General features: G+C 35.3%; 1 protein-coding gene across 2 annotated transcripts in view; it reads right to left on the reverse strand.

The window, feature by feature from the left end:
* The window catches only part of ARHGEF38 (Rho guanine nucleotide exchange factor 38), a 130,302-nt gene that overhangs the window by 34,441 nt on the left and 83,386 nt on the right, over window positions 1-12,475 (reverse strand). Inside the window, exon 5 of one of the 2 annotated variants that reach the window (XM_007080941.3) lies at window positions 5,540-5,557. The exons of the other annotated variant lie outside the window; for it this stretch is intronic. Coding sequence (XP_007081003.2) covers window positions 5,540-5,557 — 18 coding nt within the window. The remainder of the gene's footprint in view (window positions 1-5,539; window positions 5,558-12,475) is intronic. 2 annotated transcript variants of the gene reach the window in all.

The raw sequence follows: 12,475 nt of genomic DNA on the forward strand, positions 1-12,475 counted from the left end.
TTAGAATCCTATACTTGATCAAATTATAAATCATGTGTAAGGGTAAAATAAAGATTTTGGGAGATATAAAATTTCCTAAAATTTTACTTTCTTGGCAAACATAGAAAACTATTGAAGGAGGTACTAAAAATAGGAAAGAGGCAAAGATTCTCCAGGATGCCAGGAGGGGAGTTCCTTAAAGATGGCTGTGCCCAGTCACCCAGTCCAGACTCAATAAGTCAGAAGGGCTCTGGGAGAGGCTTTTTTAGGGAGATGAAGTTGATACCATGCATAATATATCTGGCTGTCTTAAGAGATGACTGGCTGTGAGTGTGTGGCATTAATGATCACAACAAGGAAAACAAAAAAATTTTTTTTTAAGAAATAGAGACAATTTTTTGTTTTCCCAGGAAAACAAGTAATCAGTTTCTTCCAAGGTTTAGCTTTGAAAAGAAATTTACTCAGATATACTCACATATAAGAAATCAAATACTGATGATGGCTCTAATCCAAATGACAATGTAACTGCATAGGAAGAATGAAGAGATGTGGAGTGTGTGTGTGTGTGTGTGTGTGTGTAGTAGAGATGGTATAGGAAGAGAGATAAATTCTTGTCTTCTACAGGGGAAGACAAAACATAACACTTAAAAAAGAAAAACCAGGGACACCTGGGTGTCTCAGTTGGTTAAGCAACCAACTCTTGATCTCTGCTCAGGTCGTGATCTCATGGTTTGTGGGATGGAGTCCCTCCTCATTGGGCTCTGTGCTATCAGCACAGAGCCTGCTTGGGAGTCTCTCTCTCCACCCCTCTCTGCTAGCATGTGCACACACACATACACTCTCTCTCTCCAAATAAATAAATACACTTAAAAAAAAGGGAAAACCAAACATGTTTTTAGATTGATGAAGATAAGTACCAAAATATTAACTAAAAGATGTGAAAATACTTATGTCCTTAAGAAGCAGGTAAGTGAAGAGAGGACTATTTTTCTTAAATCCTGTAGAACTATTTGGCTTTTCCAACCATGGCACATATAATTTTAACAAAAGGACAAACATTTTAAAAAATGAAACATGCAAGAATATCCAAGAAAATTCTGAAAAGGAAGAGTACTGGGCTGGGATTGCAGTTGACCCCTGGAACACCACAAATTTGAACTGTGAGTGTTCACTTATACATGAATTTTTTAAATATACAGTACAGTACTGAGTATATTTTCTCTCCCTTATGATTTTCTTAATTATATTTTCTTTCCTCTAGCTTACTTTATTATAAGAACACAGTATATAATACATGTAATGGACAAAATATGTGTTAATTGACTATGTTCCCAGTAAGGTTTCTGGCCAAAGGTAAGCTACTAGCAGTTAAGTTCTGGGAGAGTCAAAAGTTATGTATGGATTTTCAATTGCATGGGGTTAGCACCCCAATCTCTATGCTGTTTAAGGGCCAACTTTAGTTATATCTTATATTAAAATATAAAGCTGCAAAACTGAAAGCATTTGGTATAGGTACATATATGGATGAAAGAATAGCACAAAATGGAAAATCAAGAAATAAATACAAGTATGTATGAAAATTAAGTACATGGTAAATATGACATTCCTACTCTGTGGAAAAAAATAAATTATTCAATATCAGGTGTTGTGATAATTTCTAGCTATGTAGAAAAAAATGACGAAATTAATGGATTCTTTATACCGAAACAATTTCCATATAGATCAAAGGTCTAAATGTTAAAAATGAAACTTATAAGAATTTGAAGGAAACAGGGGATTACACTTTAAAACAATCTTGGAGTTTTTAAGCACAAGACAAAATCTGAAAGCCATGGTAGAAAAAAGTGATAAATCTATTTTAAAATTTAGCTCTGCAATACTATACAGATAAAAATGAAAACAGAAGCTGCCATAAACCATGTTAAAAGTCAGATGATAAGCTAGAAGAATTATTTATAGCACATCAAACAGAAAAAGTGTTAATACACTTGCTAATTAAAGAGCCACTATCAATTTATTAGGAAAAGATGAACATCTCAATAAAAGTAATCAATAAAAAGATAATTTATTAGATGAGTACAAATAATTAACCATACATGAAAAATTCTCAAGATTATTACTAATTGAAATTAAAACAGTATAATACTATTTGGAGCCTCCTACATTGCCACAAGTTATAAAGATAACACATATTAATTGTTTCTAGTGCTCACTAATAGGAGATAAATGGACAATTCATACACAGGTAGTGGGAATATAAATTATTTCAGCTTTTCTTAAATTTTCTGGCAGTAAGTATGAAAAGCCCTTTGATCTAGCAATTCCACTTTTAGAAACTCATTCTAAGAAAATCAAATTATTGTACAAATATCATGTATAAGAATGAACACATAACATCAATCTTTATAAGACAGATAGACATAATTCAAGTATCTATAAGGGTTTGGTAAACTAAACTGTGGTGTATACATCAGATAAAATATTATACAGTCATAAAGCAATGTGGATTTATATTTACTGACATAGAAAGGTGTCCATGATACACTGATGAATGAGGTAGTAAGTTGACATACAGGAAATATATAGCGGTCCTATGTTAGTCAGTGTGTGTGTGTGTGTGTGTAGAAAAAATCTCAGTGAAGTAAGGGACTCCTGAAATGCTACAAGAGTTAACTCTCTGGAATGTGACTACCAATTGTCTCTACTATCTTCATTTTGATTTTCTACGTTTTCCAGGGTTTCTTTAATAATTAAAAAAAATGTAAAACCTAAGAAAGATGAAAATAATTTACAACATTTTGAGATTGATAGAAATCCTGAATCCAAAGGTAAGAATACACGGTCAGACAGAGGATGCATATAAAAAAGTGGAAAAACATAAAGATAAAACATTGCATTTCTGGAGATTGTTAAATTTAGAATAGTTATGTTTTTCTTGCTTTAGAACAGGGGACTTGGATCAAATGCTTTGGAGGCATTTTTTTGGTGCAGGATTCTATGATTCTTGTCACTTCAATACTGTCTTTGATGTTTGCATAAGATTATAATTCAAAATAAACATGTTAGAAGTTATAAACATCTTTTTCTGTATTTTTAAATATGTCAATTGTAAAAAAAGAACCCAGACACAATTTTCCATTTCCATAGGTAAGGAATTTTTCTGAAGCATCTAAAAACCTACATTTCCTAAATGCACTCTTGGCTGCAATATTCTTGGCCTTAGCTGCTAAGGAGCCAAACAATTACAAAGCACTTGACATTGCCTTTTACCCTTTTATGTAGCAGCATGTGTGCCTCATGACCAGAGTGAGAGAAACAGGAAGGAAAATAACTCATGGCGAATGTGCCTTTGATGTTCATCCAGCCACATGCTGGGATTGCTCGTCCTCTTTTCCAGTTCTTGATGTATAGAATAGGCTAGGGGGGGCATACAAAGCCTGCTAACTCCCACGCAGCAGGACTGTCCTAAAAGCTAGAGCGATTTTTAAGCAAGTATTTCAATACAATGTACTGTTTGTTGTGAGTATTCTGTATGTGGGAGCCTGTGCATGCGAACTGTATTAAAAGAATCTCTCACTCTCCTCTGAATCTTTCTCTCCCTCTCTTCTCTCTCTCTCTCTCTCTCTCTCTCTCTCTCTCTCTCTCTTCTCTCTCTTTTTGGTCTTTATAACCACAGGAGAAAAACTTTAGGAAAAGAAACCTGAGCAGAATTTGTAGCATAGGAAGTTCTTGTGTAATTCACATAGTTCTTCTATGTGAATCTCTAGTCCTAGGCACAATGCCGGAGCAAAAGGCTTTTTAAGGAGACAGCAATTTTCCCACCCCTCCAAATGCATCAACTATCATTGAAGAGAAGCCAGGAGGATCCCAGTGTGTGAAAGGACAAGGGCCCCCTTCCATCATGCACCTTTTCATGAGATGATCTCAGAATTAGGAACTCATTGAACAACACTACTCACATCTGTTTGCATGCTATATATATATATATATATATATATATATATATCCCCCTTTTGAAAGAAAAGACTTATAAAGTGAGAGAAAACTGGGTGCCTGTTTGGTATGTCAAAAACTAACATCTCAACGTGGCCAAGACACGAGCACGAGGCCTTAGTTTAAGGTTCCCTGTCCGATGCCTGGTTCTTCCACCTCACTTCTGAAATTCTGTCTTTCCTCATGGTCACTCTGCACCAAAGCATAAATGACAGGTATTTACAGCTTAAGTTAATATAATTTTTATTTTATAGATTTTTGTATTTCCTGATGTACAGTTTCATAAGTTTAGAACACACACACACACACACACACACGTGTACACAAGTACACACACAGACTAGGAACTCAGGCCTTTAGATAATTAACTAACCATGCTAAAGCAAACATGCTTTTTTTAAAAATTTTTTTTTAACGTTTATTTATTTTTGAGACAGAGAGAGACAGAGCATGAATGGGGAGAAGGTCAGAGAGAGAGGGAGACACAGAATCAGAAGCAGGCTCCAGGTTCCGAGCTGTCAGCCCAGAGCCCGACGCGGGGCTCGAACTCATGGACCACCAGATCACGACCTGAGCCGAAGTCGGACGCTTAACGGACTGACCCACCCAGGCGCCCCGGAAACATGCTTTTTTAGGGGCCCCTGGGTGGCTCAGTCAGTTAAGCGTCCAACTTCGGCTCAGGTCATGATCTCTCTGTTCGAGCCCAGCATCAGACTCTGTGCTGACAGCTAGGAGCCTGGAGCTTTCATTGGATTCTGTTTCCCTCTCTCTGCTCCCCCCACTAACCCGTCCCCCCCCACCCCCCCGCACTGCCTGCTCACACTCTGTCTCTCTTTCTCAAAAATAAAATAAACATTAAAAAAATGAAAGTAAATGTACTTTTTAAAAGTACTGGTAAATCTGTGTTTGTATTTAAGCCAATATCATCCTTCAGTATTAGACTAGACATGTTTTCCTTCTATAAAAATGGACATCTTCCAAAGTGTTGTGTATATGTTTTGTTATTTTGATAAGATAACTTCTATATTATCCCAGTGACAAACTATTTCATCTTAATATTTTATGTATATTAAATATATTTTATATGTGTGTTTGATTTTTTCTCTGTAAATCATATAAGAGTCCAAATTGGAAGAAACCCAATATTTACTACAATGCATGAAGATCTTTTCTTTTGTACATTAATCTATAGAAACTTCAAAAACATTATGGTATTAATCTGAGGTTTTTTGTTTTTTTTTTTAAAGACTAATGTTGTTCTTAGGAAGGTATGTTTTGGACACAATAAGTTCCTAAACATACATGCGATGAGCAATTCCTAAAGAGTTCCTGGAACCAGCAAAGTTGTAATTTATTAAATATTATACCCCAGGATTCTTTTAATACATTTTGTAAAATATATGAGATAATTTAATATGTAGGATTACCTCAGGCAAATTGGAAATAATGTATCAGAAGCAATAAACATAATTGTAAAAAACAAAAATTCTAATTTTTGGAAATACTCAATAGCATTTTCCCCATGAGCTTTACATTTGGTTTCTATTATTAAAACAAATGTACTTACTCTTGCATGTATATTTTCCTATAAGAGAGAAGGAGAAAAGTAAATTAATGTAAATCTACATACTTAAGGCAATATGCAAGCATTATAAAACCCTTAAATTTTTATTACATAAAATAAAGTGATGTTATTTTCATGAATGTTTTAGAGAATTAGTCTCATTATTTTATAATCACATCCCTTAAATTTTACCTGTATCTTGTCTACACCAACTTTGTTTCACACTCTATATAAGATTAAAAACTATTGATTCAGATTGTAATTAGTAAATTTTGATCATGTGAAATGGATTTAAACATCAATTTTTTTTACATTATGAAAAGAGAGAATAGAATTAGTTAAACATAGTGACAGGAGAAATTGAGATTATAACACTACAAAGTAAACTGTAATTGACTTGTAGAAAGCTACCCTCAAGTGCTACATAATATTTCTGTATACAGTGTTATCCAGGTTATAAACTATTCACCTATTCAATATGACAATTCACTAATTATCAAAATTCACAAAAACTTTCACTAGCCATTGCTAGTTTTGTGGCTTACATCTAGCTCAGGAAAAATGGAAGTCCTTCAAGGCAATGTGATCTGCCTCTCCTTCCACTTCCTCTCTACCTCATTTCCTGTTGTTCCCAAACTTCCCCCAAACTATGGCAACAGCCCAGGACTCTTTTTATAGTCTTTATAGTCTTAAGACAAGCTTCTGCCTCCAGGTCTGGGCACTTGCTGTTCTTCTGCCTGGTTGCTCTTGCCTCAGGTATCTCCTTCAGGTCTTTGCTCAAATGTTTCTTCCTAGTGAAACCTTCCTAGTGAAACCTTCCTAAAGTTCCTTTAAAACAAACTTTTAAAAATTGTGCCATGCATCCTACTCTACTTTTTACCCTCTTTTTCTGCTTTATTTCTCTTCATAACACTGTCACTTTCTAATATACCATACAGTTATTTCATTTGTTGTCTATCTCTCTGCTCCCCATCTGAATGAGGGCAAGAATGTGTGCTTGCTCTGTTCTCTGCTGTAGCCCCAGTACCTGAAAAAGTGACTGGCATCAGGTAGGAGTACAAGACATATTTGTCAAATTAATTAATTAACAAGAAAAGAAGTGGGAATCATTCAAGTTAAATTTCAGGCAGAAAGGAGATAGAAATTTTCCTCCAAAAGCTTCATATAGCTATAAAGAAATAAAGCAGTAAACTGTGTTCATAACCTGATCACCTCGACCTCTGGTTTCCAGTCTTTTGGAATACAATGAATATTTTCAATATGAAAAATTTTTGTGACCTCATCTCATAACAATAGATAGTCTTTTCATATTCTATGATTGAGAAGAAAATCTATGGTAAATACCTATGTTGAATTTCATAGATTTAATGGATTTAAAAGGTTTGAAAAAATTAATCCCAGTACTCTACATATGTGGAAAACAATGGTATACATATATGTAAAACAGTTTGTCCTTCACTCTTCACACATCTTCTATGAATGGATTCCTAGACATCTTGAAATAACTGGGTTCTGCTGAATCTAAGATTTCCTTGTAATCAAGCAGAGAATCATAAGTTTTTTTTTTTTAAATCAGCAACTGTTATCATTTTAGGCAATTATTAAATGCTATTTGAAGAATGCTTCTACTTGAATGAAAGAAATTGCACTATTACCCACCCCCCATGCAGCATTTCCTTCCATTTATTTAAATTCACATTTTAATCTCAATTTCTGTCCCCTTCTAATGAGGAATTTCCTTTTCTCAGTATGCTCTATGGATCATAGATCAGAAAATTTGGGGGAAAAGTTGAATAAAAATATAAATGCATTTTTCTACGGGGCAAACAACTGAACAACATGATAATTTTGGAACCAAACAGAGAATTTGAAGTTGAAAGAAAAGATTGTTCTTTTAACTCCTAAAGAAGACATAGAAATTTTTTTCTCTATTTCATTTATTTCAACCAAATAAAACAAATATTATAACATAAATTAAACACTGTATTTAATGTCAGTATAACATTTTATAAAAAGGAACCTGAGAGATTTTCTAACAGGGAAAACCTGTAATAATAGTACTACCTTATAATGTCTCCTTTTTATTTGCTCCTCATTTTAAAAATTCTTCCTTTTAGGCTAAAACTTTCCAGAAGTTCACCCCAGCCAAAGACAATTCAGGAAGGAGGAAGTTAAATTGTGTCCACTTACCCTTTTATGGGATAAAAGTAATTTAATACAACCCTCACCACACCTCTTACCCTCACGGCCTCATTATAAGTTGACTTAAAATTAACAGAAGTTTTTATGTGGCTGTTTCTTAATTATAATAGTCTTTGTTCAAACATGGTGCCATACAACAAGGAATTGAAAAACATTTCAAAAATGATTAAAAATATTTTTCGTGTTTACTTTACTATTTATTTTTAGAGAGAGAGAGAGAGAGAGAAAACAAACAGGGAAGGGGCAGAGAGAGAGGGAAAGAGAGAATCCCAAACAGTCTCTGCACTGTCATCTCAGAGCCTGACACGGGGCTCGAACTTGCAAACTGTGAGATCATGACCTGAGCTGAAATCAAAAGTCAGATGCTTAACCGACTGAGCCAACCAGGCACCCCTCAAAAATGATCTTAATTTTTATTTGGAACATTTTTTAGAATATCATTAAGCAGTATAAAATATGGTGAACAAATTAAACTCTATTCCTTTAAATTCTGCATTGCACAAGATTTTAGCTTCCTCTCTGAATGGAGAAACTGTAGTAGTATTACAAACAGCCAAAGCACCCACATGACTAGAAGTTAGTTTTCCTCCCAAGGATGGTGGCTTTGGTTAGGAAGAAGAAAAATGTATACAAATTTATAACAACTAGACATAAAGCTAGGAATGTGTCTTCCAACTACCAAAAAACTTGGAAAAGCCCCTTCATTCTTTATCTATTACAAAATAAACAGATCTCTAGTGCCTCTGAAAGGCAGCAGGGATTTGGTGGTATTTATAGCTAGAAAAACAGAATAAGGAGGTAGCAGACAGGCTATTCTAATTATAGTTACACTTGCATTTATAGCTATTCTATTTTTCATTTTCTGCATACAGATCAGAAGCCTTAAATAACCCCAAAGAGGCTAAGTAACCAGAGCTTTAGCAAATGACTTCCATAAATTTAGAGACTGTATTAATAGCATTTCATGCAATCTTACGGGTCACTAATGAGATTCTGTAAATATTCCTTGTTGAATAAATAAAAATTTGCAGATTTCCAATTTGTAAGTTACAGATGTAGATGTGATACTGCACTCCCAGAAAGTTTTAGCCTTTTCTTTCTTAAGGTCCCCAAACCCTGAAATTACTGCTTAGATGGTGTCTATAGTTATGAAGAAAGTCGTATGCTTCAGGGAAAGCAGCTAGTAAGTACTGATTTCTCCTTCTGAAGTGGTTCTTAACCTGAGTATGTATCCACAATCACCTGAGGGTGCTAGTTAATCCATAGCTTCTTGGATTGGACCCCCAGCAGTCCTATTTATGTATGTATGTGTGTATGTATGTATGTATGTATGTCTGGAGCAGAGCCTAGGAATGTGCAGTTTTAATACACATCCCTGTGGATCTGACACAGGGGAAATCATACACCAGGAAATGCTGTCCTAATGTTTCAAAGGGATTCAAAATTATTTTCTAGATACAAATATTATTTTCTCTTTTGAAAGATAATGGGCTTCAAAGAATAGCCAAGGGTTATGAGCTCAAGTCTGTTACAGAACCAGGAAATCTCTCTACCCTCCTTTTGGAAATTAGTCTTTAACCTTACCGTGACAGCTTCTGGTGTGTTATTTAAATTAACTTTGGTATTGTTATTAAACTTTCCAGATGGTTTTGTTTATCTACCCAAGTAGAAAGTGTGATCCTAGGAGGCAAGAACTATGCATATATATGTGGGTTTTTTTCAACATTATCTAGTACTTTTATAAATATTTATTAGGCCCTCAATAAACATATTTTAATTTTAGTTCAAATGCAACCTAAGTTGCTTAAAATCTGCTTTAACTTCTGAGACCTGAAGCCACCTCTCTCATGGATATTGCTTCAATATCCCCTTGCACGGTAGAAATGAAGGCCACACCTAATATTCATTAGAAATTGGCAACTGTGCACTTGGGCTCTGTTATTTAGCCACAAGGAGAAGGCAGAGCCCCAGTAATAGCTTTGACTGATTACTTGGCAAGGGAAACCAAGCCCTTGGGGTGTTCCAGACTCTCTTTGGCCTATAAACCTGTTTAAAAACCTGTTTCTCAGAATTTAAAGCTTAGCTCAATTGAAGCCAGTATTATAGTAATGTCAATAATTCTGCTCTCAGCTTTTGGGCAGACCAGTACAATTCATCATCAACTTTATTTTCATGGAAAGGCAACTTTTGGGAAAATAGCTCTAACTTAAGCTATTTTATTTTGATTTTTCTTTCCCTTAAGAAATAGTAGTGTCAATATTACTTTGCTTGGATTTTTGTGCTTTCTAAGCCTTAGCACCTTCCAGTGCCTGAAATTACTCCCTAGAATCAGAGTAATGCTGAATACACAAGATTTGGGACATCCACCAGGGCAATAACTCAAGGCTTTCAGAAAAAGATCAAGTAAGTCATTGGGTCTGAAAGTCATTTTCAGTAATTGATACTTCATGATGTTTCAAAATTACCTCTGCCTTTTAGCTGCTTTTAGGGGGTATGATACTGAACTACACTGCCTAATGGAGTATTCTGGCAGGGTCCATTTCTTTCTCTTAGGAGTCAAAAGCCTTAATGATGAATAAACTAGTGTTCACCCCACTCTGAACAGACAGCCCCACTTCTAGTCAGCTGTTAGGAGCACATGCCAAAGTAAATTAGCTACATCCGTTCCTGGTATGGACCTCCATTCCTGAGGTTGTAGTTGGAGCGATAGTTAAAGGTCCTAGTTGTTCACTTGCTGTGAGATTTTTATTTCTAGAAATTGAAGAAGGAGAGTGACTCAAGTAAGACATTTACTGATAAGATCTTGCCACTAGTATAAGGTAGGAAAAGTAGATATTCACACCCCGGATAACACCATTATTTCTCCATACATATTTAGACGATGTTGCTTTTAATATATGAATTTATTTACATGGATACAACTTCGAACTTCAAGGTTTCTCCGAATTGATTTCTAACACTGAACTAAACTGCAAATAGTGGAAAAATACTCAACTGGAGCTACACGTCACATATTACCCTTAAGAGTTACCTAAATTCTCATTTATTATTACTTTTTTTTTTATTTTCAGCACCCAGAGCTATGCTCGGTATAGTGTAAGCACTACATAAATGCTTGTGATTTTGCGACTTGAATATAGTCTTTCCATGATATGAAAAATGGGTAAAGAACTGCAACAACTTAATGACCAATAGAGGGCAGTAACGTTAATTTTTAAAAATTATTTGGCTCCTGTTTTAAACCCACTTTCAATCCCAGCTCTCCCCTGGAAAGACATTTTCCAGAGACCAGTAATTCCCCTATCCATGGGTTCATTTCTTGGGGTTTCTGTTACTACGGAAAAACCGTGATCCGAAAGCAGATGGTCCTCCTTCTGATGACTGATCCTAAGCAGGTCCATAGTAGCCTAACACTACTTCTCAAGGCCTCTGTCATTCACCTAACTTCATCGCATCATCATGGAGGCATGCTATCATCTCTCATTATCACAAGAAGAAGGGTGAGTATAGTACAACAAGATATTTTGAGAGACAGACCATATAACTTTTATTGCAGTATATTGTTATAATTGTTCAATTTTAGTTATTGTTGTTAAATTCTTACCATGCCTAATTTATAAATTAAACTTTATCATAGGTATAGGTATGAATGTATACGAAAAAACATAGTATATATAGGGTTTGGTACTATCCAAGTTTTCAGAAATCCAGTGCGTGTGTGTGTGTGTGGGGGGGTCTTGGAACGTATCTCCCATGGATAAGATGGGGGATTACTGTAGTCTCATGATTTCATTTTAATTTAGCTACCAACCTCTTGTACCACATTAAGACCCCCATATTTGTCCTCCTGCAATAGAGTACCTAATGGGGGAATATGCTAGAGGCTCAGACTGCTGGGTATGCTTTGATTAAGATATCACAACTCTCTCTGGTTAATTCTTTGACAATGGGTAATCCTTAGAAATGAAACACTGCAGTAGAACCACTAGGTAAGATGTGGAGTAGGGCAGAAATGTTGGCTTTAGCTTCATGTGGTAGAACACTGCATACAAAATAAGATCCCAATTCCATTTAGGAGAATCAACCCAAACACATATCCATATTTATGCATATAAATAAAATCAGAAAAAATGCAAGCTGTGGTTAATACATGGTCTAGCAAAGAGTTAATACATGGAATAACAAGTGTTTTTATCTTATTTGTACTTCCTTATATTTTTTAGATTTTTATGGTGAATAATTTCCTCCAGATTAAAAAAAAATGTATATTATGTAGCACCAAAACTTTAAGGATAAAGAAGGAAGGCATAACTAACTCCTGAAACTAACTTGAACAGGGTCTGACTGAACCTGGTCTAGTGAATCTGGGGGAAAGTGAGAGCCATCAGAGAACCATGGAACATTCCACTAACTTTATTATTCCACATGCTGCAGTGGTCACGGTGCCCCATGCTGTCTCATGGTGGGGGGTGGGCAGGGAGGTAACAACAGCTTTAAGAAGGGCCTTTTCTTCCACATTTCATTTTTTGATATTGCATTTTTCTATCTCTACAGAGCCCTGAATCTTCTCCCATGTTATTTTTAGTCATGCTCACAGGGGGGAGAAAAGAGTCAATCAGGGTTTCTGGCATGTCAGCTTTTCATAAAGAGAACACAAAGTGGAGCTCCCAGCAAGCCTCATCAAATATAGGATTTATGTGAGAACTTTCATCTACATCCAGTTAAAATGTTCCCTGC

Source organism: Panthera tigris, chromosome B1, assembly GCF_018350195.1.
Source record: "Panthera tigris isolate Pti1 chromosome B1, P.tigris_Pti1_mat1.1, whole genome shotgun sequence".
NCBI classification, from domain to species: Eukaryota; Metazoa; Chordata; class Mammalia; order Carnivora; family Felidae; genus Panthera; species Panthera tigris.